Source organism: Selaginella moellendorffii, unplaced genomic scaffold (genome assembly GCF_000143415.4).
Source record: "Selaginella moellendorffii unplaced genomic scaffold, v1.0 SELMOscaffold_12, whole genome shotgun sequence".
In the NCBI taxonomy this organism is placed as follows: domain Eukaryota; kingdom Viridiplantae; phylum Streptophyta; class Lycopodiopsida; order Selaginellales; family Selaginellaceae; genus Selaginella; species Selaginella moellendorffii.
The window spans coordinates 115,358-141,220 of NW_003314273.1; the positions used below are offsets into that span (position 1 = coordinate 115,358).

General features: G+C 49.2%; 6 protein-coding genes across 8 annotated transcripts; 1 reads left to right on the plus strand and 5 right to left on the minus strand.

Moving 5' to 3' along the window:
• Positions 1–3,888: 3,888 nt before the first annotated feature.
• On the minus strand, positions 3,889–7,968 carry LOC9660085 (MDIS1-interacting receptor like kinase 1). 2 transcript variants are annotated; one of them, XM_024674507.1, is made up of 3 exons: positions 4,905–7,968; positions 4,597–4,616; positions 3,889–4,527 (listed from the first exon to the last, which is right to left on the minus strand). In XM_024674507.1, exons 1-3 carry the CDS (start codon positions 7,600–7,602, stop codon positions 4,189–4,191), a joined length of 3,057 nt encoding a protein of 1,018 aa, XP_024530275.1. In that variant the 5' UTR covers positions 7,603–7,968; the 3' UTR covers positions 3,889–4,188. The 2 variants fall into 2 exon arrangements, with proteins under 2 accessions (XP_024530275.1, XP_002969446.2); XM_002969400.2 differs by having other exon boundaries at positions 3,889–4,616.
• A 2,037-nt stretch (positions 7,969–10,005) lies between these two features.
• On the minus strand, positions 10,006–11,041 carry LOC9660086. Its single transcript, XM_024674510.1, has 7 exons — positions 10,891–11,041; positions 10,772–10,819; positions 10,664–10,710; positions 10,473–10,539; positions 10,378–10,421; positions 10,251–10,308; positions 10,006–10,195 (listed from the first exon to the last, which is right to left on the minus strand). The coding sequence occupies exons 1-7, from the start codon at positions 10,939–10,941 to the stop codon at positions 10,145–10,147; spliced, it is 366 nt and encodes a 121-aa protein (XP_024530278.1). The 5' UTR covers positions 10,942–11,041; the 3' UTR covers positions 10,006–10,144.
• On the minus strand, positions 10,978–12,840 carry LOC112346163 (pentatricopeptide repeat-containing protein At4g02750-like). Its single transcript, XM_024674432.1, has one exon. It carries the CDS (start codon positions 12,838–12,840, stop codon positions 10,978–10,980), a length of 1,863 nt encoding a protein of 620 aa, XP_024530200.1.
• Positions 12,841–12,914: 74 nt separating this feature from the next.
• Positions 12,915–16,650, minus strand: LOC9660087 (probable serine/threonine-protein kinase dyrk2). Its single transcript, XM_002969402.2, has 14 exons — positions 15,496–16,650; positions 15,317–15,438; positions 15,201–15,253; positions 15,053–15,130; positions 14,913–14,970; positions 14,724–14,858; positions 14,442–14,665; positions 14,004–14,316; positions 13,895–13,945; positions 13,765–13,830; positions 13,588–13,704; positions 13,344–13,534; positions 13,226–13,287; positions 12,915–13,149 (listed from the first exon to the last, which is right to left on the minus strand). The coding sequence occupies exons 1-14, from the start codon at positions 16,440–16,442 to the stop codon at positions 12,963–12,965; spliced, it is 2,604 nt and encodes an 867-aa protein (XP_002969448.1). The 5' UTR covers positions 16,443–16,650; the 3' UTR covers positions 12,915–12,962.
• Positions 16,651–16,881: 231 nt separating this feature from the next.
• On the minus strand, positions 16,882–21,094 carry LOC9660088 (auxin response factor 16). Of its 2 annotated transcripts, none has more exons than XM_024674509.1 (5): positions 20,696–21,094; positions 20,010–20,327; positions 18,530–19,833; positions 17,304–18,472; positions 16,882–17,241 (listed from the first exon to the last, which is right to left on the minus strand). In XM_024674509.1, the coding sequence occupies exons 3-5, from the start codon at positions 19,781–19,783 to the stop codon at positions 17,157–17,159; spliced, it is 2,508 nt and encodes an 835-aa protein (XP_024530277.1). In that variant the 5' UTR covers positions 19,784–19,833; positions 20,010–20,327; positions 20,696–21,094; the 3' UTR covers positions 16,882–17,156. The 2 variants fall into 2 exon arrangements, with proteins under 2 accessions (XP_024530277.1, XP_024530276.1); XM_024674508.1 differs by having other exon boundaries at positions 18,530–19,807; positions 20,696–21,093.
• Positions 21,095–22,378: 1,284 nt separating this feature from the next.
• On the plus strand, positions 22,379–25,638 carry LOC9660089 (elongation factor-like GTPase 1). The gene is made up of 2 exons (XM_002969155.2): positions 22,379–22,868; positions 22,970–25,638. Exons 1-2 carry the CDS (start codon positions 22,407–22,409, stop codon positions 25,535–25,537), a joined length of 3,030 nt encoding a protein of 1,009 aa, XP_002969201.1. The 5' UTR covers positions 22,379–22,406; the 3' UTR covers positions 25,538–25,638.
• The last annotated feature ends 225 nt before the right edge of the window (positions 25,639–25,863 follow it).

The window sequence follows — 25,863 nt, forward strand, 5'->3', positions numbered from 1 at the left end:
TAATTGTTATATAGTTTAACATAGACAATTTTATACTTTAAACTCTCTATGGCATCATAGTTGCTAGTAACAACACCTTCGAGCACTTATTTGATTTTTCACTCATAACTTGTATAACCACTATTAGCTATTTCTGACAATTTCTGTAGTTTGATTTTATCCTTTTATTACTTGTTTTTAGCATTACATGTTCACTTTAGCTATTTTCCTCCCAACTTCTTAGGGTAGCTTACCATTCCTTAGCAAATATTCTTAGAGATGAACCTACTTAATGATTTAGGGAGTGGTTTTTTAAACTGAATATGCTCATCATGTAATCCTACACACCAGGATTAATATCGCTATACATAGGCCTCTTTATGCCCATTGCTAGCTATGATAAAATTATTTTGGCTTTATCCACTTTTGATAGTCAAATTTACTTTGTCTTTAGCTTTTGTTAACCTTGGATATTGGATAGCACCTTCTATCCATTCTTCTTTAGAGACTTTGTCCTCTGGGCCTTATCTAATGCCCCTGTAACACTTAAACACCACCTCTTTGGTGTTTTAAAAAGTGCTTATATATTTCCTTGATGGACTTCCTTAGCATTAAGTATTTCCTATTGATATTGAAACATAAGCATATAACATCCCTTAAGGGATGTATTTAACCTTCTTCTTATCCAACTAAAAAGTCTTTGTGGAAGTTAGTTTCCACTTTTCCAACAAATCATTCCCAACCTTTGTTTAGTTGCTTCATAAGTATCATGTCCTACAATTCATTGTTGGTGCTTTTGTGCCTTTATCAATACTCAATACAAACACATGAATACAAACATACAAATGCCAACCCCATTTCCATTGGGGTTCCCTAGGCAAAGGGTTCTTATGAACTTATTAACTTGACCTCAAGACATCATCCCTTGCGACACTTGGGTTTTTCACCCTATTGACTCAATGAGCTTACTCTCATGACACTTCTCACTTGTGTCTAAGTTTTGTCAAAACTAAAGCAATCATTTTTTATACCAACTATTGATTAGCATTGCTTTATATTGTTTACATACAACTCTACACCAAAGTTGCTTTTTTCTGGGAATACAAATAATATACAACTTTATACCAAAGTTACTTTTTTCTGGGAACACCTTTCCCATAATTTTAGTATGACATATTTTGGGATCAATGAGATATTCACTATTCTCATATTTAGATCTCATAATCCTTCGTAAAGTACAATACACTTTAATCCAAATGCTTCCACCAATCCTTAAGACCATTCATTGACTAATTCCATAGGTCCTAGCCTTATGGCTACTTTTGAGGTGCTAGCTTGTTAGAATATCACTTCTTGTATTCTTGTCCTACTTACAAGGACTATATTTGCAAATGTTATTCTAACACTTGATTATTCTTTATTCCATATTGTCCTAATTATATTTGTTTACCACAACCATATTAGTTAGTTTGCTAAGTTAAATGTGTAAACTCCTGAATTTGGACCTCCCGGGAGATCACCCAACTTAGTACTATTCAAACCCAAGGATACTTAACCCCAAATATCCCAAAACCTTTAACTAATTGGAAAAGAGGATGCATTTTTGTTCATAGGCCCTTTCCTTTTATATTGAACCCTTATGAATCGTTTTTCAAGTCATTCTCTTTAGTTGCTTACAAAATGCTCATTTGGATCACATTCTCAACTCTCTGAGAAAAACTTTATACTATTCCCAAAATCCCAAAGTCGTTCTTTTATTGGCCCTTTTCTATCCATCATATTACCTATATGTTCCGGTATAAACTAAAGTGGAGAGTCATACCATCTCAATATGCTACTTCTCGAAGATAGACCCACTCTTAGGGCCTTATGATGCCAATATGAGTGGTAATATACTCAAACACTAATAAGAGTTGGATTAAGGAATAGCTCTAATACTAAGTTATAAGTGACTAAATTTTCTATTATATTTTAGTCACTTAATCACACTTTCGACCATTTGAAAAAGTTTCACTCACAACCTCCATAAGTTCTGAGTGCTTTATATATCTAATCTTATGATCAACACCCCAAATATATTACCAACATATCAGCCTTTTATGCTAAAGTTATGTCCATTTACTTTTGTCTTATTGGTAGTCCTAAACCACCCATGCCATAATCTCATCTCTCAAAGACTAAGCCATCTGTCCATGAGTGGTCATTCCAAAACCACTCCTTAACATCTTTAGGATGCCTAAAGATATAAAGAATAACATTCTCTAACATCCTTGTTTTGGTCCCATTAAATCTTTCTCCATCCCTAATCATGTTCACCAACACTACCATTGGGTTAGGGTCCGAATGCCTAACCACTACATCCTATTGACCTTTAGGACTTTTTTGCCATATGACTACATCCTTGGTCACTACACAAGAGGATTATTCCTTTTTATTTCCACAATTTAGGATTTTGAGATAACATTTTGAAACACCATGGACCTATATAAGCCTTATGAATACTCTCCCCACTTTTTGCCTTTGGGTGCTCTAGCCATGTGGGTAGAATGAGGTTTTGATAAGCCATACCAAGTATCCAAATAGATAGTCCCACCTACACTTGGATTGGGAGTATCAACCATTTAATCTCCCAAAAGAGCTAAAATTGACTCTTGAACACTTCACTAAGTTACCCCACTTGTCCATCTATATTCACTTCAATTTTGGACTCTTCAGTGGTTATATCATCCCCGCTCTCAATTTTCCATGTTGAAGCTTTTGATCTAAATATGTTATACTTGTTAGACTTCCATTTTGACTATTACCATGTGGCATTCTTTCAGCTCCACTTTGGGGCACAAGGATTTGTGTCTCATAGGGAGATGGTAAAGTGAAAAACTGTGTAATTATATACTATAGAAGCTAGAGATAATAACATATCAAGGATGGCTATAGCACCAATATGATCACACCCTATAGCATAAAAAGTTTGATCCAATGAGTAGCATTAACAAGCTAAAGTGATATAGTCCTTGATTAATGACAACATGATATAGTAAAGAAGACAATGCAATGGAAGATTAGAAGAAAGAGTAGATTTAAATACAGTGATAGTTAGAATTCTAGATCTTACAAAAAGCTAATACTCTTTCAGAATATTCCTGCCCCACTCGTCAGCCATGAGAATCGAACTGGGCTCCGATACCAAATGTAAGCGTCCTTGGGTTTGAATAGTACTGGGCTGGGTGACCTCCTGGGAAGTCCAAACTCAGAAGCTTACATTTAAGTCTAGATTTAAAAGAGAATGAAGACAAATGTGTAAATGGATATGCTATAGTACTATAATTAGTGTATTACTTAGCCAGGGTAAAACACACACACACACACACACACACACACACACACACACATATATATATATATATATATATATATATAAACCTTAAAAATGTATATTAGTGAAATTGAGAAAAATAAAAATTGTATAATTTTATGTATAATAACATTATCTTAATAAATTTTAACATAATATGAAATAAAATCTATAATAATTATTTAAATAATAATAAAACTATATTAATACTTAATTAACTTCTAGGTTTAACTTCTAATTAACCTCTAATTAACTAATTAACTTCTAATTAACTAATTAGCTTCTAATTAACTTCTAGGTTAACTTCTAAAACTTAATATTAATAATGAAAATAAAGTTTCTAATTTATGAAAAACCTTATAACTTAGTTTAGTTTGTGCTGCTCTATTGGCTAAAAAGTGTTTTTATTTTAATAAATGGTAAGACTATCAACTTTTTTTGTCCTAAGTATTCATAAATTCATTTTCATTTGATAGTAATTTCCCCAAAAAATTAATATATTTAATTTTTAGTAAATGTTTTAACACTTAAAATATATTTAGAATTTTTAACCCAAATTTAAAATGGTATTTTATTCACGTATTCTATAAAATTAAAAAACAATGAATAGATTCTCAGTAGTGGAGAAGGATGATACGTCTCTGTCAATGGACATGAATCATATAATCAATCAATAGAGCCTGCCACGATCGACAATGGAGAGAGAACAAGCTGGCATGAGGTCCAAGTCCTTTTCTCGGTCGTTCTCCATGGATGGATCGACTTTCCTTTGCTGAATCCTCTGTCTCCACTGCGCTCTTAAATAGTGATCGCTCCCTGCACGATCGTTCCACCACGATCTTAAATGAGCGAGTGGATCACTCGGGTGAATTGCAAATCGAGGAGTGTTGTTGCTGTTGTTGTTGTTGCTGGCAGCACGAGGTCTCCTTCCTCCGGGGCATCGCCTCAGACAGCATTGTCACCACGTCGCGCATGGAGGGTCTCTCGCGGGGGAGTTTGCTCGTGCACAGCAGCGCAATCCGAAGCACCAAAACCATCTCTTCCTCCACCGATGACCCCGGGGCCGCGATGCTCGGGTCCAAGACGCTGTTCGAGACCTTGTGACTAGCCGGATTGTTGCTGGTGGTGTTGCACTGGAGGATCTTGAGACGAACCCACTCGACAATGTTGACGTTGTCTCCAAACTCGGGCTCCACGGGACGCTTGCCTGTGAGGAGCTCGAGGAGAACCACGCCGAAGCTGTAGACGTCGCCCCTCTCGTCCACTCGCATCGTGTACGCATACTCTAGAAAAGGAAAGAACTAAAGGTTAGATTTCAGAAAAAAATGCCTTGTTTAGGCATTTGCTGCAAACATAGCAGTTCTCCAGTAAAACATTCAACAGGAGCAAACATCTTTACAACCAGAAACTATTTCAACAACACAAACATCTTCTACATGTATCCAACGCATGAATCTGGAAACGTCACAAACAAAACAATGTCCCGCTAGCAAACAATCATAGCAATCCATATACCCAAAGAGGGCATAGCAAGAAAACGAAGCAAACTTAGAGCAAAGATCTTTCTCCTTACCTGGAGGAATGTAGCCATACGATCCGGCAACGACGGACATGGGCTGATCGCTACACTCGACAAGCTTGGCTACCCCAAAGTCCGCCACCCGAGCCTCCATATCTGCATCGAGCAAGATGTTACTCGACTTCACGTCCCGGTGGACGATCTGCGGGAAGCAGTCATGGTGGAGGTAGCACAGCCCCTGTGCGATGCCCACCGCCACCTTGTACCGCGCGACCCAGTCCGCCAGCACGCTCCCGGCCTTCCCATGCAGCGCGTCACTCAGGCTCCCATTGGGCATGTACTCGTAGATGAGGAGGCTCGTGTCCCCGTTGGAGCAGTAGCCGAGCAGCCGGACGATGTTGCGGTGCCGGATGCCGCCCAGGAGGTTCACCTCGGCCAGGAAGCCGCGCTGTACGTGGCCTGCGGTATCCTTCCTCGCGCTCGTGTTGAGCTTCTTTACCGCCAGGACCTCGCCGTTCTTCATCTCGGCCTTGTACACGGTCCCGGCGGCGCCCTTGCCGACGACGTTGCTGTCCGTGAGGCACTCGAGCACGTCGAAGGAAGTGTAGCCCAGCCGCTGGAACGCCGTGAGCTTCCACTCCAAGAGATTGAGATGGAGGTCGTGATCGCCTCCTTGCTTCTGCTGCTGCTGCTGCTTGATCGTGGCGATGGTGCCGCAGATCCACCGCCAGGAGATCGCCAAGACGCCCACGCTCGTCGCCACCACCAGCGCGATGATCCAGCCCAGCGTCTTCCCGTTGAGCCGGCTGTCCGGCCCCGGGGCGGCGGAGTCCGAGAAGAAGTCCGAGCCGCCGGCAGTACATGGCCGTTGCTCGGACAGTATACCGCCGCACAGCCCCGGGTTGCCCGAGAAGGAGCTCGGGTTCTCCGTCCGGAAGATGCCCAGCGTGGGCATCTGGCCTGAGAGCTCGTTCTGGGACACATTGAAGCTCTCGAGAGTGTCCGATTCCTCGAGCACGCGAGGGATCGCGCCCGTGAGCTGATTCCGCGAGAGATCCACCGTAGCCAGCACTGGAAGCTCTGCTATGGCGCGCGGTATCTCCCCTGACAGCCGGTTACCGCTCAGGTCCACCGCAATCATCCTCTTGCAACCCGCGATCTCCTCCGGGATCGTCCCGGATAGGGCGTTGTCCGAGAGATCGAGCTTCTGCAAGCTCATAGCCTCGCCGATACCGCGCGGTATGACGCCGGACAGCCCGTTGCCGGCGAGGAAGAGCTCCTGGAGCTGCGGTACTGTAAAGAGCCGCGGCGGTATACCGCCCGAGAGCCGGTTACCCGAGAGGTCGATCGAGGAGAGCAGCGGCGCGTCGGCGAGGGCGTCTGGGATCTCGCCCGAGAGGAGATTGTCCGCGAGCTCGAGCTTGTTGAGGCCGCGCATGGATCCAAACTCGCGCGGCACGGGGCCGGAGAGGCGGTTCTCGTGGAGCCGGACGCGCACGAGCTGCGAGCAATTGGAGAGATCCGGGATGGAGCCCGTGAGGCGATTCGCGAAGAACTCGAGCTTGACGAGTGATCCGCCGCGGCAGATCCCGTCGGGGATGGGGCCGGAGAGGCGATTGGAGGAAGCATCGATCCAGACGAGGCCTGGCGAGGATCCCAGCCCCGGCGGCAGCGATCCCGTGAAGGAGTTCGTGAAGATCTTGAGCACCTGGAGGCTGGGGAGGTCGCCGATGAATCGCGGCAGTGGGCCGGAGAGATCGTTGATCATGAGGTTGAGCAGCGTGAGGCGGTGGAGCGCCGCGAAGGAATCCGGGATTGGGCCGGAGAGGCTGTTGTTGCTAAGATCCAGGGACATGAGCTCGCCCATGGCGCCCATGGAGGAGGGCAAGGGCCCCGAGAGCCTGTTCTGGAAGAGGAAGGTCGTGTTGCAACGCGAGAGATTGCCGATGCTGGGAGGGATCGCGCCGGAGAGATTGCATCGTTCCAGGCTGAGGTAGCGGAGCTCGCCAAGATCGCCGATGGAGTCCGGGATCCTGCCCGAGAGGAAGGGATTGTAGCTCAGCTGGAGTACCTGGAGCGCCGAGAGCTTGCCGATGGAGGCCGGGATCTCGCCCGTGAGGGCATTGCCCGAGAGGCGGAGCAATCGCAGGGATTGCAAGGCCGTGAGCTCGCCAGGGATCGCGCCATCAAAGTAGCTCCCGCCGAGATCCAGGTGCTCCAGCGCGCTCGCGCCGCCGAGAGCCGGGGGGATCGCGCCCGAGAAATTGTTGTTGTAGGCGCGGAGGAATCGCAGGCGCGGCAGCGATCCAAGCCCTGGCGGGAGCTCGCCCGAGAAGAGATTGACGGCGATGTCCAGCACGGTGAGATTGGAGAGCTCGGCGATGGCAGGGGGCAAGGGACCCGAGAGGGCGTTGTCCGAGAGATTGAGGAAGGAGAGGGAGGAGAGGCGGCCGAGGTGGGAGGAGAGCGATCCGGAGAGGTTCTTGGAGTGGAGATCGAGCGAGGTCACGGGGCCGGCGGCGGTGGAGCAAGTGACGCCGCTCCATTGGCAGTGGCTGGCGGCGACGCCGCTAGAGGGATCCGACCACCAGTCTTGGAGGAGCTTGGCCGGGTCCATGGATTCCGCCAGGGACTTGAGGATGGAGGCCTCGTCGGTTGGATCGTCCGCGCGCGCTGGCAGGAGGAGGATCGAGAATGCCATCGCCAAGAGCACATTGTCTTGGATGTGATTCTTCTTCTTCTTCTTCTCCATAGCTATGGTGTGCTTTCCTTGCTCTAAGATCACTAGCTAAAAATTCTTGGAGTGGAAGATCACAAACAAGCTCTTCTCTAGCTAGCTGCTAGCTATAGCTCATGCTCTTCTCCTTGATTTCATTCACTAGGAACTTTTGGAAGAGATTTCCTTAGAATCTATGAACTTCTGTGAGGTGATGTTGTGAGGACTTATTCTTGCACTCAACTTGGTGGATCTTCCAGGAGCTGCATTTCAAGAGATTTTGAGAAGGCTATTCCAACTTTGCTGGGAGCAGAAGTTTAATCTATCTATTATGCCTGCCTATCCTGTTCTTGTGGATCATGAGCCAAAAATTCTCTTTAGACTACCTAGCTCATGCTGCTGCTACACTACTTCTTCCACTCTATACTATGTTCTTCCTTTCCAAATAAAACTATTACTTTGTTTGGTAGCCTTGGCCCAGCATGTTGCTAGGCTCAGTTCTTTTCAATTTTAAAAATTTGGATTACTTGTTTCTGTAATCTGGAAACCAAGTGTCTGAAAAACCACTTCTTGATCAACTCAAGAACTTAAGATTTCAGATATGCTTGTGTAATCTGAACATTTGCCGATCAACTCAAGAACTTCAGATTTCAAATATGCTTGTGTAATCGGAAATCAAGTCTTGTAAAGCCTCTTCTCTCTCTTCACAGTACAATCTCCCAGATGCCATGACAAGTCATTCGAATAAAATCTAAACAATTATTTGTACTAATCACCACACAGTCAACCTGGGAAGTGAGACTATGGGTTAAACAAATGTAAAACCATTGCCTCGTTAATCCCGTATGATCCCACACGAGCGCACGAGGACAAACAAAAAGAATCACGGGCCAGCGTAGTTTAATCGTATTACAAAACAATTGGCTTGATCTCGCCATTTATTCTAGAAAATTGAGGGGTCCCGTGTACCATGTAACGATGATCTTCTTCTTGGCTTATAGAAAACTCGTTTTATGCCTCCCTTTGGTGTTTGCGATGGAGGAATGAGAGCTCCAGAAATCTTGGCATGATCTCCGTTGAGATATTCCATTCGGTCCCTGCTTCCCGTTTGTTTTGAGCTTTCACTCCGAATAGAGCCCACCGTCGCTTTGGATTGGGATTTGTTTTGGCTGATCGATACACAGGAGCGCAGCGCACAGATCAGATCGCAAACTTCGACGAGAAAAGGAGAGCGATGTGGCTGGCTAGCTGGCGAGCTGTTCAGGCTCATCACACCACTGCTGGCCATTATCATCGCACCTCTCTACTGCCTTTCGCTGAAATCGAGAGCAAAGAATGGGAGCAGCGTGAGAGAGTGTGCGTTGAAATAAGAAAGAAAAACAAAGAGAAAGAAACCATACCTTTGAACACTCCCCGAAATCACCAAAGCGCCTGAGTACAACACAATCAATGTCTTTGTCTCGAATCGATAATTGACTTTACTTTGTTGTTCGATCACACCTGAAAACAACGGCTTAGTGCCGGTGGTCCTGCCTGTGTTAGACAACTTAAATCGGGCCAGCACTTACTTCCTGTTTTCTATCTTTTGTTAGTGATGAATAGTCGCAGCAGCAGCAGCAGCAGCAGAAGAAGTGTTGTTTGCATCGCCACCATTTGTTTATTGTTTCTCTTGGTACTTTGTCATTCTTCGGAAATGGACGAAACGACTTGGCAGCGAGCGCCGAGAGAGAGGCCCCTCCATTTCTTTAATGTTGGAGATGAAATGCATGAATCATTCGCGGTGAGGTAGCTGTCGCATTCCCCACCACCTTCGGATGGTTTTATCTTGTCCCATATTTGCGAGGATTCGCCCGCAACGGCATCCGGATGGCTGGCATGGCATCTCAAGCTCATAGCTTTTTCGTTGTTTCGTAGCTCGCTCCCTCCACCCAAAAGATGAATTGCCTGCGCGGTAGAAGAGTGTCAGACCACAAGGATGACAGCAAACGCGACACAAGCATGCGATGGAACTCATCTCTGTCTCGTTGTAAGTTAGCGCTGTCCTGCGGCGAAGATTCGACCAATCAAGCGCGAGCTACTTACTGCCTCGGCCTTTACCGAATCCGCCAAGTAGTCCGCTGGGAGTGAAACTCCTCTCCGTCGTCACTCACTCATGAGAAGGCAGTGAGCTTAGAACAAAGAGAAAAGATAGAAAGTGCTACTTACTTGACAGCTGCGTTAATAGCTTGTATAGCCACGGAATCGAAGATCTTTCTGACAGAAAAGAGACCGCAAAAAAAAAAAAAAAAAAAAAAAAACAGAAAGAGAGGAGCGAAAAGACTCGTGAAAACAAAAGATGCACTGGAAAAAGCAACACGGATGGATGGCTCAAGTCGGTGGTGCTGGTAGCTCTCCTCACTCTGCGAGCGTTTCTATCTTAAATTCGTGCAAGCCAGGCTAGTAGAGATCCAAGAGAGCTGCCAAAGTAGCTTTCAGTCAGTGGAATACGACGTAAAGATAAGGATACACCGTGCGCATCGCAGCTAGGCCAGGCCACTGTAACTTGTAAGTATAAGGCCATTAGCTTAGCGTTGCCACGCTACCAAACTTTGTTTGCAATGACGAGCCTGATGATCTCTTTTAACGTTTCCTGCACAGAATGAAATAAATACCAGTGTCCAAGAAGTAATAGAGCATAGATGTACCTGGGAGTGATCTTTCAATCCAAGAGACAAAACCAATGACCGCGAAGAGCCAGAGTTGCTGCCAAGAGGATTAAGATTGCTAGCATTAACACAGACTGCACAGGGAACTATGGAGATCGTTATGTACCTTATGAGCTCTATAAGCTGTCGAGCACATGCAACCAGTAGAGGCTGCAAGCAATGCAGAAGCTGAGTTCTAGAAAGAATTATGAGCTTCTGTACCTCATCTCGCCGGCCCATGAGAACGTTCACGCTGTAAGAGAGCTCCCCGCATTCGCCTTCCTCCTTCCTGCGTGGAAATATGAGAATATCAGACTGCGCGCACTGAAAGATCCAGAAAGCATGTTGGACGCTGTAGAAGCATCAGTAATTGAATCCTAGAATATAAGGCACGGCCAGAGAGGAACACGTACCTGGCTTGTAAGATCGTGCCCATTCTTCCAATTTGCGTCGCAAGGACCTGAGCAAGAAGGTTTATATCTTTCTTTTCTCCAGAGCCAAAGTTTAATGGTCGAGCTTACCATGATATGGTCGTCATAGCCACTTAGCACGAAATGCGTCTCGCAACCCTGTCAAGCACAAAGACGCTCAGTAGAAGAAAGAACTCGAAAAAACCCAAGCTGGGCAGCGAGAGATTTACCTGGACAGTGGAAGAGAACTGTGCCGTCGAGACAGGGAAGCGACTAGCCATTGCCGAAAATGAAGAACCCTAGACCCCCGCTGTGACTTACTTCGTATACATGTTGGCCAGCAACACGTATCCAGCAGTGTTCGTGGGACTTCCACGGAAAAGTTTCTGGGCAGCACCAGGAGCCCTCGCCAAGTCGCTGTGAGTCCCACACGACGCGAGGAACGCTGTAGCATCCGGCACGAACGGCATACTCCCAACCAGTTCTTCCGCGTCTCCGAGCTTCCCGACTCGGCCAAGTATGTCGATCATGCAGCTGAAGTGATCCTTGCTGGGTTTCACGCCGTGATCCACCACCATGGATTCGAAGCAAGCGTAGGCTTTCTCCAAGCTTCCGGCGTGGCTGAATCCCAGGAGGATGCATATGAAGCAGATCTTGTCCAGTGTCATGCCTTCCACTTGCATCGCTCGGAAGATCTCGAGAGCTCGATCGACGTGCCCGTTGCGAGCGAATGCCACGAGAAGAGCGGTCCATGAGACGTCGTCCTGGAGCGGCATCTCGGCGAAGAGAGAGCTCGCTTCGTCCATATGCCCGTTGTGAGCGAGCACTCCCAGCATGGTCGTCCAGGAGATCTCGTCCCGGAGAGGCATCACGAAGAACAAGCTCCGGCACTCCTCCAGACTCCCAGTCGACGCCAGCGCCGCGAGCATTGCAGTCCAGGACACGACGTCCCTCACTCCTATCCGATCAAAGAGAGCTTTTGCTTCCTCCGGTTGCCCGTTCTGGCCAAAGGCGAGCAGCATCGTGTTCCATGACACCAAGTTCTGCGAGGGCATCGTGTCGAAGATCTCCCTGGCCTGTTCCAAGATTCCCTGCTCTGCGAACGCTCTCAGCATCGAGTTCCACGATATCAAGTTCCTGGCTTCCATCCTGTCGAACACCTCCTTGGTCTTCTCCAGATGCCCGTTCTGGGCATAGCAGCCTAGAAGAGTGTTCCACGAGACGAGGTTCCTCCACGGCATCTGGTCGAAGATCTCCTGTGCTTGCTCCACCAAACCATTCTGGGCATAGCCCAGGAGCATTGCGTTCCTGGCAGCGATGTCCTGGACGGGCATAGCATCGAACAAGCTCCTGGCTTTCTCGATCAATCCCGCCGCTGCATAGGCCCCCAGCATCGTCGTCCACGAGACGACGTCCTGGAAGGGCATTCGATCGAACAAGAACACCGCGTCTTCCAAGCTTCCAGCCTCGGAGAATGCCCCCAAGAGCGTCGTCCACGAGACAACGTCCCGCTCTGGCATCCAGGAGAACACCCTCTGGGCATCCTCGAGCAGCCCATTTTGCGCGAAAATCCCCAGCATCGCGTTCCAGGTGACGAGATTGTGCATCGGCATCGCGTAGAACACGTTCTTGGCACGAGAGAGGTCGCCGCTTTGGGCAAATGCCGCGATCATGGCGTTCCAGGAGATGATATCCGGATCCGGCATCCTGTCGAAGATGGCCTTGGCGGAATCGAGAAGGCCGTGCTTGGCGAAGGCGCTGCACATCGCGTTCCAGGAGATGGAATTGGGGCTTGGCATCCTGTCAAACGCCGCCTTGGCCTGGGGAAGATTGCCGCTCTCGGAGAAGGCGCCGATCATGGCCGTGCACGCCACCACATCCGGCTCCGGCATCTGCTCGAAGAATCGCGCGGCGTCGGCCAGGGATCTGTTGCGGATGCATGCCAGGATCACGAGACGCCAGGAGAAATCGTTCTTGCCTGGGGTTGCGAAGAACACCGCCTTGGCCTCCTCCAGGCATCCGCAGCTCCCATATTTCTCGACCAAAAGATTGCAGAGGTAGACGCTAGATGATCGCAGCGATTCCGCCACAGAGATCACCCGGGGATGGATGATTCTCAGGTCGGCCGCGCTCCGGCACGCCTTGATCAGCCCCACGCATTCCTCCAGCGCGGAGGCCATCCGCAGAGCCCTAAACCTAAGTGCGCTACTCGCCCGCCAAGATTCCGAATATCCTCAGTTTAAAAAAGACCGCCAAATAAAAAAAACCGAATATCCTCGCGATTTAAAATTTTGTGAAACTTTTACACGGCCTTCTTCCTCTCTTGTAGAGTTCTAAATGTGAGCGCCTCTCCAATGGGCGGCAATACGTTGGGAATGTCGGCGCACTTGCCCAAATTGCTAAGCTTTAGGTGGCTCTTGACGACACTGGTGGAGTTTTGCTTGGATTGCTTGAAAGATCTGTGAGGAGTTTCGGAGCTCTTCATCGATCTACAAGGAAGAAGTAGAGAAAAGGAAAAGATCGATTCGGGAGTGTAAAAATCTCACGACTAGAATCCCTGCGTACCTTCTCTTACTCGTGTCCTGATTGGAAGGCTGTAAAGGAAGCCTGTTTGCGGACGTTGGTACCTAGAGATTCTTCTCACTGTTAGAGACGGATGCTAGAGAAAAGCACGACACTCTACCTCAAGAATCCATGCGTGTTGTAGGAGATCGTCCGGAGTCATTCGCTGGTTTTTATCCCAACGCAGGCAGCATTCCAAAAAGTTGATAAAGAGTGGGTTGTTGCACCGAAGTGCCGTCGAGAGGTTCTTGGTTCCAGGCCAGTACTTCTTTCCCCAAGAGTTGGGAACTATCCTCGGGTGATTGCTGCTATCTGGTGTTGAAGTTGATTACCAAACTTGTCTGACGAAAGTTGCGTGAGCTTACCGAAGAACATTTTTTTTCGCGTCGCATTCTCCAATAAAAAGTCTGGTGGTGTCCCAAGAATCTCCATCATACAAGCTAGCTGCTCCACTTCGTTTTCTCCCGGAAATAATGGACATCCTACGAACAGCAGATCAATCAATATCAGACACTTGAACACGGAAGTATGGTGCGACTCACCAGAGCATAGTTCAGCTAGGATGCAACCAAAGCTCCAAACGTCAATCATGACATCGTAAGGTAGGCCTGCATAACATTTCCATCGCGGTGGAATCAGATTATTGGCGAATTTCTTTTCTTGAGAACGTACCGAGAATGACTTCTGGGGACCGATAGAAACGGCTCTGGATGTATGTATAAACTGCAAGCGAAGGTTTGGGTTGGATGAGATTCCACCGGAAATCTTAAAAAGATCTTACTCTTCTCATGTTCGAAGCAACTGGATCCAAAGTCGATCACTTTGATCTTTGAGGACGAAGGATGGTGTAGGAGAATGTTCTCGGGCTTCAAGTCACAATGGATAACGTGCAGCTTCCGCAAGAACTTGAGTGCCTGTAGAACCTGGATGGCAATGTCCCTGATCACCGCCATGCTTATCCCCTGGAAGTTGTTCTTCTTGATCAAGTCGTACAAGCTGATATCGTGAAGCTCGAAGGTGATGCACAAATGGCCTCGAAAGTAGAAGCTCTCATGGATGGTTACGATGTTATAGTTGGCAGATTCTTCTGTAGCCTGCAAAGACCTTTCATAAACAATTACATTTCAGACAGTACTTTTCCTTGTGATGAATATGAAATTAAGTTCCAGCCTGTGCAATAAAGAATTAGTTTCAAAATGGAAGCAGGTTTTCCAAGTACCTTGTCGCGGAGGTGCTCCAGAATCTTGACTTCAATCAACGCTTGCTGATGAAACCTTTTCTTGTTGCGAATGACTTTCACGGCTCTCAGTGATTTGAGCTTGTGATCAATGCACTTCAACACTTGACCAAAGCTACCCTTCCCCAAAATACCCACTATTTCATACCGATAAGCCAGATGATCGCGTTCAACAATAAGGTAATCTCCTCTGTCATCGTCATATCCTAGAATTGCAGGACATGATCAGATCAGCGGTGTAAAACTATCTGCAATAACACTCACCGTAGTTACAATTGCCAGACGTGCTCGACGTTTGTATTTTGTGTGAGTTGGCGCCGATAAAAAAGACTTCTTGGTACGGAAGAATCTCTTGGTGCTCATACTCGCTCATATGACTAGAGCATTGCTTCAGCACAACTGTCGTGATCGCCGACGTGAGTATCGTGTCAAAGATATAAAGCTTTCACTCACTTTCTGGTGTTGCAAGTACACCAGGTGGAAGAGACGGGAAAGTTGGAGCATCTGTCTTCTGGCAAACCATAGGATAGAGTCGGATCAGAAGCTTATCTTTTAGCATCGTCCCGGAAAAGGAAAATCCAGTTTTGGCTTACCTTTCTTCTCTGATAGCTACTTAAGGTTCTGCGACTCCTATCTGCAACGGCTAGTCTTGGATTTTGCTCGGAAGAAATCTGAAACAGCGAAGCGACGAAAAACGTGAGCACGCTCAAAACAAGGCGTCTGGGAAGAAGAAAGACTAACAGCGTTCGCAAGCCTGGCTGTCTGAACGCATTCAACAGGATTGCCACCAAAGCCTGCACGGTGTCACTGTAACTCTGTCAGCTCGAATAGAACAATCTCCGGCCTGGAAAACGTACCAAGAGGAACAGCACTTGAATGCTTGTCCACCGGCAGCTTCAAGGACTTCACTTTGACGCAATCTGCCCGATCCTTTGAAACAGCTCCATGACTTCCCTGTGAATTATAGTCCTCGTGAAGCCTGCATGCCTTCTAAACTTGAAGCCATGAGGCCATTAGAAAACAAAAGGGAAATTACCTGTAACTATCGCTCATCTTGGCCGCATCCTCTTGAGAATGCTTCTCATCTTTCAAGTTGAGGTAGTGGAGGTTCCCGTGGAACTTAGCCGCCACGGAAGGATAGCTATCCTGGTTCGTCCTCGCCGTGACGGAGAACGGATCCTTCGTCAAATGCAGCGAGAGCTTTCTGGCTTCCCAATCCGGCTTGCTCACCTTGGCCAGTGCCTCCTCCAGAGAACTCACCAAGCGCAGCGACAGCTTCTTAGCTTGCAAAGTCGACTCCGACTTCTTAGTTTTGGCATTGTCCACCTCCGAGTTTAATCCACCGCTCAACCTCGACTCGGATGGCTCCCTGTCATTGTTGTTCTGAAAGTTCCTGGTCGTCATACTCCCGTTCTTCACCGCGTAGCTATCCCCGTTAAACTTCCTATCGCTGGAAGACATGAGCTGCGTCACCGAGTAAGGATACGAGTACTTCGGAAGCTTTTCTCTGTTCTCCGTGAACCTCGCGGTCTCGGCGTGATACCCCTTGTTTGTGGCGTGATCGCCACCATAGTCCCCAGCAAGTGCATTGAACAGCGGGCTCTCTTTGGCGCTTCTCTTGAGTAGGTAATTCCTTCGATCCCCTCTAGAACTAGCTGGAGTGGACTGCGTTCCAGTCGGCTCAAACGATTCATCCTTTCCCAAATCCTGGCTCGACGAGGCCGATTCTTCCTGCTGCTGCTGCTGCTGCTGCTGCTGCTGCTGCTCCAGATTTTGCTTGATCTTGGCCAGATTGAGCGTCGGGAGGGCCTGCGACCGGAATTCGTTGCTCCTCTTGAGACCGCCAGACTTTGGAGCCGCAGGCAGCCCTACCTTGGACGATCCCAGCGACGGCCGCCTCATCCCACGCCGAGGAGTGCCAAGAACATCGTGCTGCGACCAGGAAGAGAAGTAATCCAGCTTCGTACCGTTGTCGGTCCTCATTCTAGCGCTCACATTTCCCGGGAAGGAGCCAAGGATCGCGTTGGCACTCACCACAACAGCGCAGTCGCGAGCAGCGACGTGCGCGCATTGGAATCCATCCGAAAATCTCTCGCATTCCTCGATCGGTGAGATCGTTCGCCCTAGCTCGTTGTCAGTTAGGGCAACTGATCGAGGGGTGACACGTAACAAAAGAACAGCATATTCCCCGTTATTATGTGAAGATTTTATTTACAAACTATTTAGAAGCTATGCTCCTGAATCCAAATCTCTCGAAGACAACGAATTTCAACTCCCACGATCAAAACTATCATCAAACTGTCCCAAAATGAGATTGCGTAATAGCAAAGAACAAGAATTCCAAAACTATACGATACAAACAAAATAGACCGACAGCGTACGAGATATTGGAGCACTCATAAATACAAAGCACAAAGATACAGAATAGAAAACGTAGAACTTTAGTAGCAGTAACAAACAAAACTAATATACAGCCACAAGTACCTTTCCAAGTTTCTTCTTCTCCAAACTCGAGAGAGAGAGAGAGCTGGAAAGGTCAGGAGCTTGCGTGCCATAAGAACAACAAAGATGAAGAAAACAAAGAAAGAGAAGCAGAGAAAGCACGAACATAGAAGCGACAGTACCAAAATTAAGATATACGTCGTCGTCTCATCTCTTTCGCTTTGTCCCGGTTCCTTGCGAGCCACTTTTCGTGCTTCACCACGACTGCGCGGAGCGCGACTCGGTGCTGCTGCTTGGCACCGCCAGGATCGTCAGCCGCCTCACGGATTTCACAAAGTTCCTGCGTAAGCAACCACGTCAAGAACTTGAAAGATCCAGGAGCTCAATCCAAGGAAAACGTACCCGTATGGCTCGCCACCGATGTAGATAGTGGATCCCTCGAGGTCCCTGTAGACCACTCGGCCGGAGAGCTTGGACTTGTCCATAGTAAACATGGAGGCCAGCCGGTCGTAGAGCTCCTCGTAGTTCCCAAACAGAGACAAGTCCAGTGTCCGGCCGACCTCTTCTTTCTCGAAGAAGATCTTGCAGTGGATGACGCCGTCATCGTCCGGGTCCGCGCCGGAGTGCTCTTTCATCCACTTGGAGCTGCCCGATTCATTGGTGACGCCTGAGTCCGGGCTCTCCCCCTGGCACAGGCGCAAGCTTGTGCTGGTTACGTTGGTGAACAGCTTGTGAGTCATGTCCGTCGTGTTGTTGGTGACGTTGCCACTGCTGGCGTTTTTGTTGCCGAGATTATTGTTGATGATGTTGTTGTCAGCCTGACCGTCTTCGAAAGACGAGTTCGAGCTGGGTTGAGCCTGAGAGGTACTCTCCTTGTACTGGTGAGAAGTCCCCTCTGATGAGCATCCACCACTCACACCCGAGTTCTGTTGCTGCTGCAGCTGCTGCTCTTCCGGATTGTAGTTTGGATCAATCGACTTCCCAAAGAGAAGAAACGTTGCAGTTCGTTTCGTCCCGGACTTTGGTGCAACCGAAGGTGGTGCGGTGGACTCGCTTTGAGTTGCTGCTGCTGGAGTTCCATAAGCCGAACGACCAGTGTTGGTGGCGTTGATGATGTTTGCCTGCTGCAACTGGAAATAGTCGTGCGGAGTAGTGGTAGTAGTAGCGAAGTTGTTTAGCCTCAAGTCGGTGGTGGCACCACGGCTAGTCATGGAATGATCTAGCGGGTAAGCTCCATCCAAAAACAACCCAGCTACACGCTGCTTAGGCTGAAACTCCGACAATGTCAGCCCGTAAAATCTCTCTTGCCTGGCTCCCTGCATGCCTGCAGGAACTTCCTCTGAAAGACTTTGCCATGGGTTCATCTGCCCCAAGACGTTGTTAGCAAGTGCGGCCATTGGCAGCCCCATGAAGCCGCCTTGGCTTTCTCCAAACTGAAGGTCAAGGGGACGGATCTTCTTCCGCGGTAGTGAAAATGGCGGTAACTGCATCGGCAGTGTTGAAACGAGCTCGACTTGCCAAGGACTCACTCGGTTCACCCCTTGCAACAAGTCCGGCTCATCCCAAGACACCTGTAAAGAACAGTAATATCGTAAATATATCGAAAGGATAAGTGCTAGTAAGCTTACCTGCAGTATACGCCATGGAGAAGACGGCCAGCGAATGGGATCAGCGGGCTGCACAGCAGATATGGTTCCCATAAACCAACTGATTCGTGACGAGTCTTCGGTCTCGAAGGCCATCTTGAATCTCATGCCCGGGTACCAGCTATGCTCCAGAGATGCCTTCACCACACTGGCCCTCACGCAAAACTCCGCTGTGCTAGCCCGAGGATAGTACACAACTTCAAACGCCTGACCAGCAGCAGCCAGTGAAGCAGCTTCCAAAACGGACTTTGACGTCACCCTTGCTCGGTTCCTCGCAAAACTGGCACCACTAGTACCAGATCCATTTCCTGACAGGAGCTCAGAGTATCCACTCTCCGACTTGATTTCCCAGCGTGACGAATTCTGCGGAAGTGACCTCTGACCAGGCGAAGAGTGCCATGAAATCCCTGAGTCGCCATTCCCAGGCCCGCGCATTGACCTTCGAACACCGACACAGAGTTCCCCGCTGGCGCTCCGGAGGAAAACTATAGCATCCCCAGCAACAAGCTTCTTCTGATTCACAAAAGTGCTCCAACCCGTTGTCAGCAAGTGCCGGCGAGGAGTGCCCCTGTAGATATGGCGGAACTTCCAGATTTCACCGTGCACGTCCTTGGCAAGAACAGTCTGGACTGGCGGATCGATGGAGTAGTCCAGGCGTGGAAAGATGGTCTCCGCACAGTACCGGGGAACAGAAAAGCCCCCACCGTTGTTGGCATCGCTCTGAGTGAGCGTCTTCGCGAAAGAGGCCGGCTTCTCCACAACAGTCGGGCTGGACACAAGCTCCTCGTCGTCACCCATCCTCGTACCAAACAGCGGAGCCGGGGCAACTTCCGGCTGGAGCTTCATCTTTGCGTACACCTCGTCGGTCTCGGCGTCGGCCAAGAAGTCCACGGATATGACCCGGCACAGAATTGTCCCCCCAGATCGTGGAAAGTCGGGAATTGCCGCGGCCTGTTCACCATGTCCCTGTGGGAAGTAAATCACCTTCGCTCCAACTGGAGGTAGCTGGACCATTCCACCGGCACAGGCATGCCACAGCTGAGAGTCGAGTCCCTTCTTGGGATGATCCGAGTGAGCCTTGTTGGCGCTGTTGCTGGGGTCGGACGAAGCCATGTGAGACCTCATCATGTTGAGCGCAGTCGCGGCAGCTAGTGACTTGTGTTGAGCGGGCAGTCCCCGCTGCAAGGCAGGAGCATGCAGAGGGGGAGCAATTTTGGCCGTTTGTACGCAAACCATAAGAATGCCACCACCGCCCCGGCTCTGCCAAAATGCAGACAAAAGAAGATCTGTGAGATAAAAACACCATCAAGGTCCACCTAATTCATGAAGACGAGTCATTGAAGGAAGTTTAGAAAGAAGGGGGGAAAAAAACCACCAAGACAAGCAAGCCAAAGCAAAGAAAGCAAGAAGAAGTATGAAGAACTCATGACTCGTACCAAGAGCGAGAGGCAAGAGCACTGACCTTTACAAGTGAAAAAGAGGCTCGCTGTGAATGTAGACCGCAACTTGACCCTTTACAAAGAGCCCTTTCAATGAATGCGAGCACCACTAGCGATCAGACACGAGCACGAGGAAGAGGCCGTTGTTGGGCTGCCTCTCGGGAATAATCTCGTCCGACCCACAAAGCTGTGACGCTGCTCGCTGGCCAAACTTTCCTTCTTTTGCTACTTGGAGCTCTCGCTCACGGGCCCTCACCGATGACCCAGCTGGGAGCCATCCGTGAGCTCGCAATGGGAAAATGTTTCAATCCATGTATCTTGGAATAAAACGTCCGATTCTACTGCAGACCAGACCAACAACAACAAAAAAACATGAGAAGGGAAGAAAAAAAAAAACCTTTAAAAACTAAAGAAAAAGAAAAAAGGAATCAAAGCACGAATCACTCGGTAGCTAGAGTTAGATAAACCAGCCTCGAGGAAGAAAAGGGGGAGAAGTTTTAACACGAAGAAGAGAGGGCTTCCACTGGAAATCCAAGCAAAGCAACCACTAAACCTAGAAGATTGGGACCACACAAAAACAATAACGCCACAAGAACACGCACACAGCTTTTCTCGGATGCATGCATCTCAACAAACGGTCATCAATCCATCCATTCCTCCATTCCACTCACACAGGACGAATGATCTGGACAGAAATTTCAGAGTGAACCTGATGCATCCGGCCGCCGATGCGTGTGATCTTCCTCCCAATTCCTCCGGCGCCGCCGCCGCCGCTGCTGCCGATGGATCAAAATATCGGTCCTGCGCCGATCTTTCACCTCTCGCCCGCGAATGTGGCAGCGCCGCAGCTCAGATCGATCGAAAAGAGGGAAGAACAGGAGAAGAAAAGAGGGGAAAGAAAAAAGAGGAAAAAAAACTGGCCCCGACAGACCGCCTCGCGCTTCACATCTCCGACACGGACACACGCACACCCAAACTCGCGAAATGCAAACCCTTAACTGCCACTAAGTTAGGGCCCGGAGCGCCAGCTATGGCGGAGGCCCCTCTCTCCCATCTCCACATCTCCTCCCTCCAGAGGGGGAGCGCGTTTTTGGTGCGGCACGAGTTTCGGCCATGGCCCAAGACCGCAGGGACCGAGCTGTCGTACACCAAATGTTGGGCCGGGCAGTAATGCCTGCCCGCTGCCCGCCCTGCCCGTGCCGGCCACCCAGTCGGTATTGACCGGCGCGTGTCGGTAAGAATTGTTCCGCGATTAATAAAAGAACGTTATTAAAAGAAGATGATCGTATGTATGTATCCGCGAATCACTACCCGGTCTTTGTTAGGAGCGGATAAAAAACCCTAAAAACGAGAGAAAGAATGTGCAACATTTTTCTTTTCGATGGTGGCGAGACACAATGTGTGCGCGTGGGGTGTGCGGTGCCTTGAATGACAGACCTAACAATTCGCTCCAGATGATAATTTAGTCCCACCGATGAGATCACACTCATTTGTTTGAGAGGTTTTATATCATTGTCTTGTGCCTCCACTCCTTTTGATGCACAATTTCAAAGTCTATACTACAGCGCATGTGGTCATCCGCCCCTCTTATGATTAGCATAAGGCACCGAGTAAACAATACTAGTTTAATCTAATCTGTTGGCCGGTCCTCCGCCGATTAGACAAGGCAACACGCCAGGCCCTTTGATAGAAAACGGAGATATACTCCCGGGCTTGGGTGGACAGCGGTTACACAAAAGGTCACTTCTATATTACGCCAAAGTTCCCTCACGTTGATAATGATAGGACTTTGTATGATAGTAAAAATTAAAATAAAGGCAAAGAACAAGATCGGCTGTTTCAAACGTGTGGTTCCGGGTTCGAGCCCACATCACGACAGTGTACCCCACGGAGAATATTCGCACGTCAGCCCCCAGCCTTTCATCCCTTGGACGAAGATGCGGCATTTTTTTAAACTTGAAAGTCTGGGTATATGCAAGTTTATGCTCTTCTTGCGTGCCCGAAAAGAGTGGGCTCGTCATCCGACAGGGGCTGCCCGTCGACCGACCGGGCAGCAATAGACAACTCAAATGGGGCTAATGTTTGAGCCTTTCACATTCTGTTGCGGGCGATCCATGCCGTTGGTGGGGCACTGGTGACTGGGCGCGATCGATATCGTCCATTTCCATGTGCTGCGCGGTCCGGTGCTCGATTCTCGTGGGCCCGCTGTGGAGAGCCTAACTAGGCCTATCATTTCTTTTCGCCATGTTCGGAACAACAGACATCCACTCCACTGTCTTTTTACATGTTGCTAACGTGTTGTTGTTGTGCTACGAAAAGAAAGATGCGCGATGGAAGAGGTGCACTGAGAGGATTCGAACTGCAGACCTCTAGAAGAATCCGGGGCCTTAAACCCTAGACCGCGTTCGCATTCTAGGGCAATGGAGAGGGAGGCGGCGAGGACGCGAAATATTTGCATTCTCGCGCACGTCGATCACGGCAAGACCACCCTCGCGGATCATCTCATCGCCGGCGCTGGAGGCGGTGTCTTGCATCCCAAGCAAGCTGGTAAGCTGCGGTACCTGGATTACAGGGACGATGAGCAGCAGCGCGCCATCACGATGAAGAGCGCCTCGATTGCGCTTAGATTCCAGGGACATTCCGTCAATCTCATCGATTCTCCCGGCCACATTGATTTCTGCAGCGAGGTTTCCACCGCCGTGAGGCTGAGCGATGGGGCGCTGGTCCTTGTGGATGTTTGCGAGGGCGTCCACATTCAAACACACGCGGTGCTTCGCCAGGCCTGGATGGAACAAGTGAAGCCGTGCTTGGTTCTCAACAAAATGGATCGTCTCATCACCGAGCTCAAATTGACGCCTTTGGAGGCCTACACTCGAATGAAGGTATTTTTTTATTTTCCTTCCTCACTGCCTCGCAGCATCGATCCTTGCATTAACTTCTGGAAGTTAATTTTTTGTTTTTCCGTTCTCATTGCCACTCTCAGGGAATTATCTCCGAAGTGAACAGCATAATGAGTGGATTTCGATCTGAGAAGTATTTATCGGATGTGGATTCCATTCTTGCAGGAGCTGAGGAGAAGGCCAACGGACGCGAGCAAGAAGATGGTGATTCTTTTGACGACTACGATGATAGCGAATCCGAGAAGGATGTTTTCTCTCCGCAGCAGGGAAACGTAGCCTTCTCCAGCGCCGTCGATGGGTGGGCTTTTAGAACGTACCAGTTCGCGGAGTTATACCGGGCAAAGCGGGGATTTAGTCTTGCGTCGCTGAGGAAGTCTCTGTGGGGTGACTTCTACTTCTTAGCAAAGGAGGAGAAAATCGTGGGGAAGAAGGCCGCTGGGAAGCACAAGCCGATGTTCGTCCAGTTCATATTGGAGCCGCTATGGCAAGTTTACAACGCCTGCATGGAAGGGAAGCAAGGGATCGAAATGCTTAACAAGGTGGTGGAGAAAATGAAGCTCACCATATCGGTTCGTGAGCTTCAGAACAGGGATCCAAAGATAGTTCTGCAGGCGGTCATGAGCAAGTGGCTTCCTCTCCACGACAACATCTTGTCAATGGTGCTGGAAGTTCTACCAGATCCGGCCACAGCTCAAGCATACCGCACAACAACAATGTATCCCAGAAGGCTTGTTGCTTCTAGTACCAGCCAGGACGTAGAAGCTGAGCTTGAAGCCGTGAGAAGGGCCGTGGAGAGTTGTGACGATCGACCAGAGGCTCCATGCGTGACGTTTGTTTCGAAAATGTTTGCGGTTCCAGTTGAGATGATGCCTCGCGGAGAGGATCTTTTCAAAACGGACTGGAATGCAGGTGATATAGATGCATCACACAGGGAATGTTTCTTAGCTTTCGCCAGGGTCTTCAGCGGAGTGATATCAGTGGGACAGCACGTGTTTGTTCTCTCGGCTCTCTACGATCCAACTGAGGCGCAGCAAGAAAAAAAGAACCTCCAGGTAGCGAGAGTGGAAGCGCTTTACAGTATGATGGGCCGAGGCCTGGAGCCTTGTGACAAAGCCACTGCCGGCAACGTCGTGGCCATTCGAGGACTCGGCCAGTATATCTTGAAGTCGGCAACTCTATCGTCTACTCAGAACTGTTGGCCTTTCGCCGGTTTGAACTTCCAGGCTGCTCCAATCGTCCGTGTGGCAGTGGAATCATCGGATCCAGCGAACATGGCTGCGCTCTCGAGAGGCTTAAGACTACTTAACAGAGCCGATCCTTTCGTGGAAGTGAGCCTCTCCAGCACTGGCGAGCACGTCATCTCCGCGGCTGGGGAAGTTCATTTGGAGCTGTGCATCAAGGATTTGAAAGAGCGGTTCGCCTGCGTGGAGCTGGAAGTATCTCCGCCTCTAGTGGCATTTCGAGAAACCATAGACGAGAACGCGACCGAGGTTAAGACCGACTATGTGGAAGTGACTACACCCAACGGCCGATGCACTATACGTGTTCACGTCGCGAGGATGCCGAGCTCACTGACTCAGCTGCTGGACGAGAGTGCGGAGCTGCTCAAGAACTTGGTCTCCGGCAAGAAGAAGCCGCAGACAGCCATCGAAGGCAAAGCCGATCCGGTGGAAGCAATGAAAGCACGGCTACTAGCAGCTGCATCCGGTGATTCCGAGAAGAAGAAAGGTGACGGAAGTTTTGAGAAGGAACTGAAACGAATCTGGGCTCTTGGCCCGCGAGGAGTGGGACCGAACATCCTTCTCGTCCCGGACTACGACCGCCCAGGACGGCCTAAAGGTGGTACATCCATCGACGGTAGCACGTCTACAGCAGAGATACGAGGCTCTCCATACGTGTCGGAGCTACTGGGCTTCGCTGTAGCTCACAAGCAGAGCACTGATCCAGAGAGCTCGGGTTTACTCTCTGCCGAGGCCGATGGACTGGAAGGCAACATAGTTGCGGGGTTTCAACTAGCTACAGGAGCCGGGCCACTGTGCGAGGAGCCTCTATGGGGACTGGTTTTCACGGTAGAAGCTTTCATCTCCGAGGCAAGCACGGCCGAGAGCGCGGAAAGCCAAAACCAGCCGGGCACTTCGACGTCCTACGGCGTCTTCTCTGGCCAAGTTATCACGGCGGTGAAGGAAGCTTGCCGGGCAGCGGTGCTACACAGGTGCCCGAGGCTCGTGGAAGCGATGTATCTGTGCGAGGTGAGCACCACCTCGCAGTACCTGGGACAGATGTATGGCGTGCTGGCCAAGAGGCGAGCTCGGGTGCTCAAGGAGGAGATGCGCGAGGGGACGGACATGTTCACGGTGCACGCCTTCATGCCGGTGGCCGAGAGCTTTGGATTCGCGGACGAGCTGAGGAGGAAGACGTCCGGCGCCGCGAGCCCGCAGCTGATGCTGAGCCACTGGGAGGCGCTGGCGGAGGATCCCTTCTTCGTGCCAAAGACCGAGGAGGAGCTGGAGGAGTTTGGGGATGGATCCAGCGTGCCGCAGAACACGGCCAGGAAGCTCATCGATGCGGTGAGGAGGAGGAAAGGGCTGCACGTCGAGGAGAAAGTAGTGCGCCACGCTACCAAGCAGAGGACGCTGGCCAGGAAAGTTTGATTGATAGTCACGAGATGCGAGAGAAGAGAGGCTTTTCAAAAGATGGAACCAGACATGCAATCGAAGTTAAAATTGTTCTAACTATTTCTTTTCTTTTTTAATTGTCCTGAGGTTACAAACCTCACACTGTTATCCCTCTCTGTACGGCCGTAGTGGTCGAGCAAGTGAGCAAAATTCAAGCTTTATTAATATTTCTACATATTTTCCAAAAACTCCATTTTATGGTTGCAAGGCATATTAATATTTTTACATATTTTCCAAAAACTTCATTTCATGGTTAGTTGCCTTGCAACTATTCTGGTAATGTTTCTATTTCCCTAAATATA